At 38.8% G+C, this 14,021-nt stretch overlaps 2 protein-coding genes across 3 annotated transcripts; one reads left to right on the plus strand and one right to left on the minus strand.

Moving 5' to 3' along the window:
• Positions 1-670: 670 nt before the first annotated feature.
• LOC110629302 lies at positions 671-2,969 on the minus strand. Its single transcript, XM_021776209.1, has 3 exons — positions 2,756-2,969; positions 1,784-2,667; positions 671-1,702 (listed from the first exon to the last, which is right to left on the minus strand). Exons 1-3 carry the CDS (start codon positions 2,967-2,969, stop codon positions 671-673), a joined length of 2,130 nt encoding a protein of 709 aa, XP_021631901.1.
• A 4,242-nt stretch (positions 2,970-7,211) lies between these two features.
• LOC110629987 (wall-associated receptor kinase-like 14) lies at positions 7,212-11,799 on the plus strand. 2 transcript variants are annotated; one of them, XM_043949864.1, is made up of 4 exons: positions 7,212-7,465; positions 7,712-8,607; positions 9,995-10,069; positions 10,269-11,799. In XM_043949864.1, the coding sequence occupies exons 2-4, from the start codon at positions 7,848-7,850 to the stop codon at positions 11,543-11,545; spliced, it is 2,112 nt and encodes a 703-aa protein (XP_043805799.1). In that variant the 5' UTR covers positions 7,212-7,465; positions 7,712-7,847; the 3' UTR covers positions 11,546-11,799. The 2 variants fall into 2 exon arrangements, with proteins under 2 accessions (XP_043805799.1, XP_021632941.1); XM_021777249.2 differs by having other exon boundaries at positions 7,213-7,465; positions 7,783-8,607.
• The last annotated feature ends 2,222 nt before the right edge of the window (positions 11,800-14,021 follow it).

Consider the following 14,021-nt stretch of genomic DNA (forward strand, 5'->3'; position numbering starts at 1 on the left):
AGAAGAGAGCCGAGCTCAGGAAGCTCAAGGGCAAACTGAATGTTACAAATTTCCTCTAGCCCAAGGGGCAAGTCAAAAGTATGAACTGACAAACAACACCACAACCTCAGTTCCACTCTACACAAGACATAAAATGAGCTCAGGAAAACAGATTCATCATAAGAAGGTACTTTACCTTACTTACTTTGATTATACAAAAATTATATGTCCGAGCTTGCATTATTGATGAGTCAGCAGGGTAAAAAATAAAGATGTAGTCCCAAGATTATACAAATTCACAAGTTAGAAGTTCGGTCAATTGCTAGAGTTTCAGCCCTAATTAACAAGGGCAAGAAATAAAACAAGTAGTATGGTTGATTCCTTGGAAAAATTATTGAACACATGGTTTAAGAGTTTTATCCTTAACATATTGACAGATTAAGCCAGGTAGGCCTTCAAAGGATTAAGTCAATTAGACTTTTAGCAGATTGAGTAATTTGATAAGGACAGAAAAATAAATAACAGTGGAAATAGCTCAAATATAAACACAAATGAAAACTGGATTTCATTAAAAAGAAAATAAAATTACAACTTGTTCAGTCATCTACAACTCCTGGAGGAAAAATTGTCCGTAAAGGACGTACATGTCTAGGCACATCGCTATTTACACTATCTCTATCTACACTACTGCCTACGAAAGGAACAATTTCTCCTCCTTGGGGCCTGCATCTTCCTCCTGAAGCTTGGCATCAGCCACTGTGGACTGGCTGTTTCCTTCTTCACCTTCCTCCCCCAGCTCGGCATCTTCTTTATGAGACCCAGTTGCAGTGTGAGGAACTCCTTTGGGCAAAGGTTTGTCGTCCTCCCCGTAAAGCACCTCCTCGCCATCGGAGTCTTCCTCAGCAGCTCGGAGTTCAACTAGCGGGGTGGAAGGGGCATACCTGGCTTCCCTCAAGCCTCGATTGAATCCAGAGACGAACATGCGGAAGCCTTTTTGCCATATTGCATTCTTTATTTCGTCAGAGGCTTTGTATTCCGCAAGTCGCTCCTCACAGGCCTCAGCTATCCCGGCCTTCAACTCCGAAGAGTCCTTATAACCTTGGAGACAAGCTTCACAGGCCTGCTCGATCTCTCTTTTGAGCTCTGCCGACTCCTTGTACTCCCATAAACGCTCCTCACACTCCAACTGGACTCTGTCCTCAGCGTGCTTGGCATCCTCGAGCAAGGCTGAACACCTCTTCTTAAGGGCCTCGACTTCCTGGCAGAGGTGCTGGTTTTGAAGTCTGGATGCCTCAACTGCTAGAGCCAGGTCTTTTTCATTATCAGCACGCTTGCTCAGCTCTTGCTCGAGGACCACAACCCGAGCTAGGGCTTCATCCTTCTGAGCCAGCACGACATCGAAATCTGCCTTCAACGACTCGTGCTGGTGCCAGGCCTCATCCCTCTCCTTCTGAGTTTCCTCTAAGGAGGACAGCTGCTCTAGGACCTCATCAAGGCGGACCTCCGCAGCAGCTACCCTCTTATCAGCCCCCTCCAAAGCCTCCTTAGTATGGGCCAGCTCCTCCCTAAGGGTCTTCAGATGCTCCTGAGCTGCAGCAAGGTGACCCCGGGCGTCGCTGGTTGCGATTAAATTTTCTTCAAGACGCGCCTCTTCAATCTGGCGGTCCACTGTGCTCTGAATGGACTCGTCCCGGGCGTCTACCTCCATAAAAAAGCCCATCAGCTGACACAGAGAGAAAAAATATTAGAATGACAGACAACAGAAACCAAATGAAAGAATTCGAAAGTAAGAAGAGCAACTTACCATCAGAAGCATCTCCCTAATTGTGCCTCCGAGCTCCTCTCGAGTCCGAGACCGGAATGCTACTTGCTCTCGTGTAGAACTCACCAAAAGGCTAGTGAGAGCAAGCAGACGAGGATTCGAAGCTTCTGTGACCCCGCCAAACATCCGCTCCCGCAAGATTTCTGCAACAACGCTCGCCGGAGATTGATGAGTGATATCCTCCGCGTTCAAAATGTCATTGTCGGGAGCAAACAATAGAGGCACCACAGAAGTCTCCTTCTTCTTCTCGAGAGGAGGCAGAGCTGGACCTGGTCTTCTAGAGGCCCGAGACCTCTTGGAGATAGGAGCCGAGGCAGGCGCTTCAGAAGGAGGAGGACGCTTGCTCCCGACCCTCTCTGTAGCGCCCTCATCGTCAACTGGTCTAGGCTTAACTCCCTCAGTAACAGGGGCAACCTCCATCCCCCCTTCTGGAGCCCTCTCCTCAGTTGTGGAGGTTTTGAATCTCTCCTCAGGAACGTCCCCAGAAGGCAAGGCAGAATTTTTCCTCACCAGCTCCGTGCCTTCAACCGGCCTAGCGGTGACCCCTGGAGCCTTTTTCGCCCCCTCAGTAGGAGCCCATTGGGACCTGGGGGCTTGAGAAGACTGAGGAGCCGAGCTTGGTCTGCTGCGGCTTGAGGGCCTGGAAGACCTGACACCTCGAGAGCTCGGCTTGGGAGCCCGGGAAGAAGCAGGAGCAGGAAGAACGAACCGGCTTGCTGACCTGGAAGAGATGACCTGGGCCACCTCCTGAGTGGCTTCCGACACATATCGCCCAGCTCGGAGGGCGTCTAACGCAGCATTCATACTCTCCCGAGAGAGGGTGAAGTTCTTGGGGGCCTTGATGTTGTCCATATCTGCCCGAGAAGCTGTAAAAACATCAAATCAACACAAGTTAAACATCTCTCAAGAAAGGATAAAAGAGGAGAAACAAAACAATCAAACAAAGTATAATACCCGCGTCCTTGATATCCCGAAGATTGGAAGTGAACATACACCTTTCGACATCATACTTCTTCGCAACAGAAGTCAGTCGAAGGTATTCGACCTGCTCAGTGAGACTCAGCTGAGGCAGGTTGTTACAGCCTAGAAAGACATCCTCCCAGGAGAGCTCCACCTCCCAAGACAGTCTGGATTCTTTCTTTAGCTCCACCACTGCGAACCCCTCCATCCAGCCTTTTATTGAGTCCTTGTGACCCGTAAAGATGGACAGCCCTTCGCGAGGGGCAAAATAGTAAAAGTCTTGACTCGCTTTCATTAACAGAAAAAAGGTGACAAACAGACGCACTGTGGGTGTGAACCTCCAGCTCAGGCAAACTGACTCAAGGAACACATGAAAAGGATGGAGTTAGGGGCTAGCATCCGAGGGGTTATCTCGAAGTACCGGAATACCTCGATGAAGAAGGGAGAGAAGGGAAAGGTTAAACAGTACTCCCTCTGTTTAGCGAAGAAGACCAGGCTAAGGTCCTTCTGTGGGTCGATTAAACCAGGGGGAGGAGGATCTGGAAGAACGATCCGGAGAGGGGCCCGGATGAAAAAAAGGGGGGTATTCAGGTATTCCCTAGAAAAGAAGTTTTTTAGAGTAGCCGGGGTGATGCTAGACTCTAGATTAACGACGTTGGGGAGATTTGGGTTATCCATGGAAGAATGAAAAGCGTACCTTGAAAATAATGAAGGCAGAAGAACGGAGCTAGCAATGCGCACGAAGAATAGAGGAAAGCAAGAGTTTGGAGAAGACTGAGAGAATTCAAAATTTGAAACAACAATAAGACGAAAATATGTTTTGAGAAGAACTGTTCTTGGGCGGCGCGGTCATAATGACTCTCGATATTTACCCCCTCATCATTCGTGCAATAACTGATGAGAAGGTAAAGGGGCAATTGATGACCGCTGGATTTCACCATCCCGTTACGAGGCCGGGCTCATAACGACAATCCCCATTTTAAGGCCTCTAAGTCTTCTTAATGGGCCGGCCCAGCCCGTTCAGCTCTAAGATCAGACCTCCCCTAGGCTTCAGTCTTAGTCTCATCCTCCAGCCCAGTTCGGAGGAGAAGAAGCAGCCAGCCCATCCGCCTAGTGGGTCCATCCGCATGCGTGCCAGGAGAGAATTAAATGGCCGTTACGCATGGAGCAGATATCTGATATTCTCGTACATCCGTATCCGTATGGCAGAGATAGGTGGCCCAATGGCAGCGAGGCCGTTACACATCACTAACAGATAAAGAAAAAGAATAAAAGGGGGGAAACATTCTCCTCTCAGATTAAGTTCACTCAACCCTTGTAAAACCCTATTTTCTGGATCTCAGATCATCAATTTTAATATGCAACTTTTTAATTATATAATACAAACAGTATATAATTAATTAATGCATCTAAAAATTATAGTATAAAAGACACGGTTCCTATAAAATTATAAAATTAGACTATTGTTGTTGCTGCTTCTTTCTTAACTACTGCTGCTGCACTAAGTTCAAACCATCTGTGTTCATGGCAACCGTCACTGAAGTTCAAACCACCTGTGTTCATTGCAACGGCCACTGAAAAAATAGATGAAGATTAATGTGGATATATCTACCGGCTCGAGTCTGAGTTTTGTGAATTTAGATGCTGTTATACGTGATTCATATGGGGAGTTTGTGGCGGTTAAAGTCTGACGTCATCCAGATTTTTTCTCAGCAAAAAACGCAAAAGCTATAAGTATTGTTGAAGTTTTAAGTTGAATAAAAAGTGAAAGTTGGCAGCAGGTTCTGATTGAATCGGATATCTTTTCAGTTGTTCAAGTAGTTAATTCATCAGATTAGATTTTACCGTTAGATTATTATTTGATTTGATTGTTAGTAATTATAAATATTTTTTAAATGAGATCGTTGATACTAAATATTGTTTTAGCTATAAATCTGTGAATGTGGTTGTCCATTTATTAGCAATGGATGCACATTCCGAATCAGGTTTGAGAGTTTGATATATTAATTTATCTCTTTTTATTAAAACTCTTTTAATACAATAATAAAATTATAAATGTTTCTTTTCAAAAAACACGTAGCATTATTAACAGATGCAAATTTAAATTGTTGATCTATAAAGTAAGAATTTAATTATTTATTAAAAATTTAATTTAATTATTTTAATCCATAAAAGTAAATGTTTAAAATTATTATACTCATTGAATGACTTATAAAATAAATAAACAACTATCCTCTTTATTTGATTAATTTCGTTTAATAAGATTTAAATGTGAAAAACATCTCGGTGGGTATCTTAAATTTTTATTTTTCACTTTTCAGTTTTTAATTCAATATTCTTTTTTTTAATTGATCTATAATTTAATTTCTAAAATATGATAAAAATTATAATGTAATATATTTATTTCAACAATAAATAAATTAAAAACTAGGTAAATAAATACATATATATATAAAAGGATGTGAAGAAGTCCACAAGGAAATTATATAAAATAATTTGGTGTATTTTATTAAGCGATTTAGTTGACTTTTAATCGCTTTATAATACTCTCTCTCTATATGTATATTGTTTTTAAAACAAGAAAAGAAATGCCATTGCGTTGATTAAATTACTCCATCGAAAGAAGAAAAGGATTGGGTGCTCCTTCCCATTTCAACCCATCAAAGAAGCGTACACACGCAACCATTCAAATATTTACAAAAATATCCTTATATTAATTATTATAATTATTTAGTAAATTTATTTTTTTTTAAAATAACTAAACTGTCAATGAATTTCAATCTAATTGCGTGCTTTAGTTATTATACGTATATAATATTTAGGTATATTTAATATATCTTGTTCATTAAATGTCAAATAAATAACATACTTTGTTAATTTGTTCATTAAATAAATAAATAACATCACTAAATTACAACATCATTAACCCATTGAAGTTATATTGAAATTTATTGTCGTCTTCATTTATTTACTCATTGAAATTCTGCATCGGTAACCCACTTATTCTGATTTTGAGAGTATCGATCTTATCTCTCTAATAAGTTTTCTAAATTTTTTTAAGGCTTCTCTATGGCATCTGAAGATGACACGATTTCTGTGGAGATGGCGAGCCTTTCGATCGACGGTGATGCGGAGGGTGAAGACGGCTTGGTCTTCGAAATCGATGATGGTGTATTCGACCAGGATGACCTGTGATTGTGTTTTTTTTTTTTTTTTTCTAAAATATGGGTTAGGGGAGTCGAATTTTAGACTTTTCAAGACTACAGGATGCACTTTTCACCAGGCTAAGTCTTGGAATGCCCTGTGATTGTGTTTAACACGGTTTATTTACCTTTCTTCATTTATATTAATAAACAATGATTCAACAACAAATAAACAATGAACAAAGAAACAATCTGATTTTATTAATATCTTTATTTCTTTATAACACAAAATCAGAATATCTTAGTACAAATATAGAAATTAATTTCTTAATAAAATCCAAGAGCACGATGAATAGTATAGTATTTGTTAATTCATGGATTTGTGGCCTACCTTTGTCTCTCCTATTTTTTAATTACAAAAAATTATTCCTTGTTGATGTTTACGAACCGATTAAATAATTATTTTTGTTAAGTTATTTATACGACAACAACAATTATAAAATATTATAAAAAATAATTACTTTACAAATCATAAAATTATTGATTGTTAGTTCTAATTTACAAAAATTTATATTTAAAACATGAAAAAAATTAAATTTACATATTTATTTATTTAAGCTCTCATTTAAATTTAAAACCAAAATCAAACTGTTTATTTTAATAATAAAATTATAATATAATAATATGACGCAATAATTATCATTATAGGACGAAATAAAAACAAACCAAAATAATCGTCAACGTTTGATTTAGGAAAATCAGCAAAGAAAATCAGACGATAGGATCCGTCGAAATTCCTTGGCTTTCCTTCTCTTTTCTCGCTATACTTCTCAAACTGATATCAAACTCTCAAATCTTATCATCAAAGTACAGATATCATGAGATTTAAAATTAAAATTTAACAGTTAAAAACCACGGCTGAAAGGAACGTCGAGATAAAAAAGTCTTCGCCGGAGTCAATCCCCTTCCTTTTCTCTCCTCCGTTTCAGAAAAACTTCTCGAGGCCTATGCTTTTTCTTTTTAATTTTTTTTTTTTTTTTTATCTTGTTACGCTCTCACATTCCTCTAAATAAAATAAAAACAAAAGGAGCTGTTAGATGCTGTCCACACACCACGTCCTTTTGTTCTAGTCAAACTGTTTATAATTGCGTGCTGACTGTATCATTCCCTCTTCTCTCTCCTCTTCTTTTATATTGTAAATGTTTTCTTTTCCAAGGGTATTTATGTAAATTCATATTCTCCCTGGCTTTCATTCAAAGGGTGTTTTGGTCATTAACGGGTAAGAAATTGCTATTTTATTCATATTTGTGTCAAAAAGCTATTACTGAGAAATAATGAAAATGCCTCTGCAGAGTGATTCAAGGTTTTGCTTATTTGAGTCTCTGTAATCATTACTGTTTCATAGATTAGCCAAAAACTCAGATATAAGATTAAGGGAAGGGTTTTTGTGGGGTTTTTTAGTTTTTTCTTCGTCAAGTTGAAGCAATTTTTAATTCCACAAGCTTGAGATGGAAATTGCAGAGCAATTACACCGCCATTGAAGAAATTTTCAGATGAAAAGGTATAAACCTCATAAATTCTCGACCAACTAACACCAGAAACCATTTCTCTTCTAGATTTTTGATAGGTGAAAGTCTTCTTTTCATTTTTTTCTTGTTTTGCTTGTGAAGGAAAGAAATTTCCATTAATGAACCACAGTTCTCTGAAGCATTTATTGGTTTTAGATGGCTCCCCAACGGCACCAAAAACCTCAGCTTTTAATTCCCTCTCTATCTAATACAATTTCGTTCACTTTCCCACTTCTCAGCTCTTTTGGGCACCACCCAACAGAAGATATTTGATAATTTAACAGTTTCTTGTTATTTTATTGATCTGCAGAAGAACAGAGGTAGAAGGTAAAGGTGGAGGTAAATGATTCAGGCCTTTTGGAGCACAACACGAGAATGATTTTTGAAGAAACCCAGCTAATGCTTATCGTCATCACATCAGTTTTCCTAGTTATATCAACTAGAGCTCATAGACATAACTCATTGGCCCAATGCCAGAAATCTTGTGGAACCGGTGAGTCAACCAAGTGGGTTCCTTACCCATTTGGTTTCTCGGATAGTTGCAGTATTCGTCTTAACTGCGACCACCAGACGGGAGACATCAGAATCGGAGATTTTAAAGTGCAAAACATAACCCCAAATGGCATCTTTATATTTCTTCCAGCAGAATGCAACCGCTCTCTTGAATCGATTCAACCTCTGTTTGGCCAGTACTACTCGCCGGCATGGAGTAACGGCATGCTTCTGCAAAATTGCAGCGCGTCTTTAAACAATTGCCTTATACCCCCAAGTTCCTTCTCGAGCCAGTTAGAGATACAGAATTGCGACGCTAAAAGTGACAACATAAGCTGCTATTCTAGGGAGAAATCGGGAATAGATATCTTGCGTTATGAGAATTTGAACTCCACTCATTGTAAGTTCGTGTTCTCTTCGTTTGCTGTTGGGTCAAATAACCCAGTGCTTTCTCTGGAGTTCGAGCGCGTCGAGTTGAACTGGTGGCTCCAAGGGAATTGTGCAGCTGATCCTTGCGCCAAAAATGGGAATTGCTCAGAAGTTACGCTTGATAATGGGATGAGAGGCCATAGATGCCAGTGTAATGAAGGGTTCACCGGAGATGGGTTCAAATCGGGTGAGGGGGCGGAAGGTTGCCGGAGCGGTGAGTCAAACAAGTATTTTGATTCATTTGTTTGTATGTGAATTTATTTATTTCATTAAATATTACTTGTGTTTGATGTTTGGGGTGGTGGGGGTGGGCATGGGTTGGCTTTTGACTAGGGAAAGTGGGTACCTGAGTTGGCTAATTGTAGTTTGAAGAAAGACATTTCCATGGAGTATTGGCGGTCTATGGTCATAAAAGTTGAAAAAAGAAAAAGAAAAAGGAATGTAGAGTTCAAGAGTATGACCCTAAGGACCAATGGGATATTGTCCACCAACCTTATTTTAGTATTTTGGTTAGTTTTTAATGTCAGACAAACACATTACCTTCATGAAATTGGCTAACCAATTAGTTTCTATGAGATGTTTTTTATGTTTGTTCATCAACCTTTAAAAAAAGAGAAATACTTTTAAAACTTGGTCGTGCTTCATATGAGTTCAGATTAACTAGGCCAGTGGATTTTATACAACTGATGACATAGACAAAGAAAAAGCAGAAACCACCTTTAAAGATTAGCGTTGAGATTATGAGTAGAAAAAATAGTTAATGACATACGTATACAAGGAAAATGCTAAAATTTTGACTTTTTAGGGTTCCAAAACTGTGAATGAAGTCATATTAGACCCGTTTCTAATTGCATTTCACCATTTTTTTTTAATTTTTTACCCAAAACAAGTCTGACCATAATTAATGCATTATACCTGCCACGATTATAGCCTCCTGTGGCATTTGAAAAATCCTTACCCTTTTTTGACTTTTAGGTGCTAATCCAGCCAAAATATGGTCATCCTTCAAGAGTCTATCTTTTAAGTTTTAATAGCAAAGTTGTTTAGGTGAACAAAACCATTTGATCAAATTGTAGTGCGACACTAAATGGTCTTGGTTTTGACTTGGCAGAATTATGGAATTACTTTGTGAACTAAACATTTGACAAAGATGGAGAAAATGCTTAGGGATTCATTTTTCTATAGGTCTGCTCGTTTGTGTTGGCACAACTGTTATTATGTGATTAATCTTCTTGATTGTTGGGATGAGCAGCCACAAACCCTTAAGGGATTACTCTTCTATGGACCGTAAAACGGATATAGAGGGATACCCTGATAAATAATTAAAAAAATATATGTTATACGGTGATAAATGTGCTTATCCTTATGCAATACAAGATGGTGGAAACAGATTTTATTATGTCAACCATTGTGGTTTGCGCATAAGCCGTATCTGGTTTGGCTGTCTTTCGTTTGAATTTAAAATTGTTTGAACTTTGAACGTAACTATTTCGGAAATATTGAATCTTGGAAGTGTTATCAAACAGCAGAAAATTTAGAATGAAACAATTTTCAAATGGACATCTTTTCTGATCCTTCTTTCTTGACTGCCATGTCGTCAGTTTCCGGATGCAATGCTTCAAAGTACATCAATGGGGAATGTGGTGGAACTACTAGAATCGGTGTTCTTGTTGGAGGTAAGTTTCTCAAGTCATAAAAAAATTTCCTTTCCTTATCTACTTCTGAAATCCATGAATTGCATTGAAGTTAAATGGAAAAATTTCTCCTTGCATATTTAAATTTATTTTCAGGTGGTTTTCCTCAACCTTTTGCTTTAAGGTGTGCTTTTCAACTAATTATCTATTACTCAAGTGGTTCACATTTTTATGTTTTCAGGGGTTATTGCTGGAGCTGTGTTAATGGCCGGTCTCGCCCTCATTTGTTACTTTGTTCGACGGCGGTCTACTTCTTTGAGAAACAGGTTGAGTGCAAAGCGACTTCTTTGTGAAGCCGCAGGCAATTCTAGTGTTCCCTTTTATGCCTACAAAGAAATTGAAAGAGCTACAAATGGCTTCTCAGAGAAACAAAGGCTGGGAACTGGAGCCTACGGTACAGTTTATGCAGGAAAGCTCCATGATGATGATTGGGTTGCCATAAAAAAGATCCGACATAGAGATACTGATAGCATTGATCAAGTCATGAATGAAATTAAGCTTCTTTCCTCTGTTAGCCATCCAAATTTAGTTCGCCTTTTAGGTTGCTGCATAGAGGAAGGTGAACCAATCCTTGTCTATGAATTCATGCCTAATGGAACCCTGTGTCAACATTTACAAAGAGAGAGAGGCAAAGGGCTTCCATGGACGATACGGCTCACCATTGCTGCTGAAACTGCTAATGCTATTGCCTACCTTCATTCTGCCATGAACCCACCAATTTATCACAGAGACATCAAATCTAGCAACATACTCTTAGATTACAACTATAAGTCTAAGGTAGCTGATTTTGGCCTTTCTAGACTCGGCATGACTGAGTCATCTCACATCTCAACAGCGCCACAAGGGACTCCAGGCTATCTTGATCCTCAATACCATCAATACTTTCACCTTTCTGATAAAAGTGATGTTTACAGCTTTGGCGTGGTTCTTGTAGAGATCATAACCTCACTGAAAGTAGTTGATTTTTCTCGACCTCACACCGAGGTAAACTTGGCTGCACTGGCTATTGACAGGATCGGAAGAGGTTGTGTTGACGAGATAATAGATCCATATCTTGATCCACATAAGGATGCTTGGACATTATCGTCCATCCATAACGTGGCTGAGCTTGCATTTAGATGCCTTGCTTTCCATAGGGATATGAGGCCTACAATGATGGAAGTAGCAGAAGAGCTAGAGCACATCAGGCTTAGTTCATGGGTTCCAAACCTGTACTCAGCTTCACCAGCCGCATCTTCTTGTTCCTCACCAGACAACGGAAGCGAGAAGTCATTTGGTGTTTCCTCAGTTAAGGCCGGTGTAACTAGCCGGAGAGTGCTTGTTCCACAGAGGGCAGCAGATTGTTTGACTTCATTGGAGGAAGTGAAAGATAGTTCACCTGTTTCTGTGCAAGATCCTTGGTTAAGCGAACAGAGTTCACCTTCAATTAACAGTTTGTTGGGTAATGCAGTCCAGTGACAAAAAGCTGGTTTGTTTCAGTGCTTGGCTTCAAATACTTCCTGTGAATACAATTGAGGTGTCTTGCAGTTTTCAATTACTTAATACTTACAGGTCTCTTACAGCGATATATGTTTTTCGTATAATCTATTCTCTTTCAAAATTTTTTCTTTTTTGCAATGTATTGACAATGTTGAAAAGAAAATGGTGCAGAAGCCATCACTTAATAGATTCTGCAAATATTAGCAAGAATGTGAAATTGAAAGTTGTGTGCACTTGATTGTGGATTTGTGCAAATATTTACATTATAACCTTTGCTGATCTATGCTGCAAGCTTCTGTTTTGAGCAAATAAGTTTTTCTCCCTCGTGCGCCTGCTCCATTTTCTTTTCTACTTTCCCTCTCTTTCTCATCTTCCAAACAATTTGACAATTCTGTCATCTATGAATATTTATCTCCTTTGAAGATCAAATATGACCTCGAAATGCTGGAAAGCAATCTGTTTTGATGTGTTTATCGTGATGTATTTGGCGTTTTGAGACTGACAAATGATATTATGCATTCTGTTATATTAATGACGAAATGGTAGCCATTTCTATCTCTAATTAGAAGCAGCGTTGTCCTGCCCTCAGAATATGTAAAAATATATAAAGAAAAGGAAAAAAAAATTCAGACGGAGAATTATAACCTCATCTTAAATAATAATAATAATAAATCTGCATTTGAAAGAAAAGTATTTTTTCAAACGATGGTGGGAAGTATATTTCTCTCTTATTTGAAGAGAGAATTTTTCTCTCATTTCTCTCCTTCTTGGGAGTTTTTTCAAAGGTACTACTTCAGTTCAGTTGCTGCCGCTTGGCAATATTCCCTAACCTTTCGAGTGGGGTGATATTTTTTCTCCTACTCAAAAAGTGGGTTCTTTCCCTTTTTTTGAGATTTGTAAATATTTTTGTGGGGAGCTTTATTGCAGACGCGGAGATTTGTCAAGAGAGATTTTGTTTTCTCGATCTGTTTATTTTGTTGGAGTTGTATGGGTGTTTGCATGCAGGATCTCGATTATATACTGAGAGATGTTTTGTATTATTGTAGTATGTCTAGAATTATAATATTTTTTATTTTTTTATTTTTTATAATAGAATACAAGAATTATATAGTACAAGATATGATCAATTATGCTTATGATTATATTATCAATTATCGCTTAGAATCATGTTAGGATTATATTAATTATGGTAATGTTAATTATTGATTAATTACAATTATGACAGAATATTCTCTCCAACACTCCCCCTCAAGTTGGTTCATGTGGATTCAGTATGCCCAACTTGCTCAAAACTTTATGGAATATTCGTCCAGCAACTGCTTTAGTTAGGATGTCTGCCCACTGATCTTCTAATCGAACAAACGGTAATGATATCAAACTATTGTCTAACTTTTCCTTGATGAAATATCGGTTTATTTCAACATGTTTTGTTCGATCATGTTGAACAGGATTTTTGGAAATGTTGATTGCTGCCTTGTTGTCACAACGAAGTTTAGCTGCGTCTCCTGATGGAAATCCAAGCTCGAATATCAACTTTCTGATCCATAGTAGCTCTGCAAGTCCTTTTGCTATTCCCCTAAATTCTACTTTAGCACTGGATAGTGCCACCACCTTTTGCTTCTTATTTTTTCATGTCATCAAGTTACCTCCAATGAAGGTAAAATATCCTGAAGTGGATCGTCTGTCGGCACGGTCTCCTACCCAATCAGCATCCGTATATCCACTGATATTGAGATGACCATTCTTCTTGAACAACATGCACATCCCAGCTGTTCCTTTCAGATATCAAACAATCCTCAATGCTGCCTCCATATGGTCTTATTTTGGATCGTGCATGAACTGACTTACTAAACTCACAACATACGCCACGTCTGGTCTGCTGTGTGATAAGTAAATCAGCTTTTCTACCAGTCTCTGGTACCTCCTCCTATTTGCTGGTCCTTCTTCTGAATCTTTGCTCAACTCATGATTGACCATTACTGGAGTATCAACCGGCTTGCAGTCTATCATTCCTGTTTCGGCTAACAGATCAAGGATGTATTTTCTCTGTGATATCAGGATTTCCTAGTCTGACCTGAGAACTTCAATCCCAATGAAGTATTTTAACCCCCAAGGTCTTTCATCTCAAATTCTTGGAATAAGTTGTCCCTCAGCCGTTTGATATCGTCCACATTATCTCCTGTTATAATAATGTCGTCCACGTATATAATCAAACACGTGATTTTTCTTTCTCGTCTCTTCAAGAACATGGTGTAATCAGAGTTACTATGTCGATATCCATATTTCTTCATTGCTTGGTTAAATCTCCCAAACCATGCTCTGGGAGACTGTTTCAACCCATACAAGGCTCGCCTTAATCGACACACTTCTCCTCGTCTATATCCACTCGTGAACCCTGGTGGAGCATCCATGTAAACTTCCTCTTTCAGGTCATTGTGCAGGAAAGCATTCTTCA

Source organism: Manihot esculenta, chromosome 13 (assembly GCF_001659605.2).
Source record: "Manihot esculenta cultivar AM560-2 chromosome 13, M.esculenta_v8, whole genome shotgun sequence".
NCBI classification, from domain to species: Eukaryota; Viridiplantae; Streptophyta; class Magnoliopsida; order Malpighiales; family Euphorbiaceae; genus Manihot; species Manihot esculenta.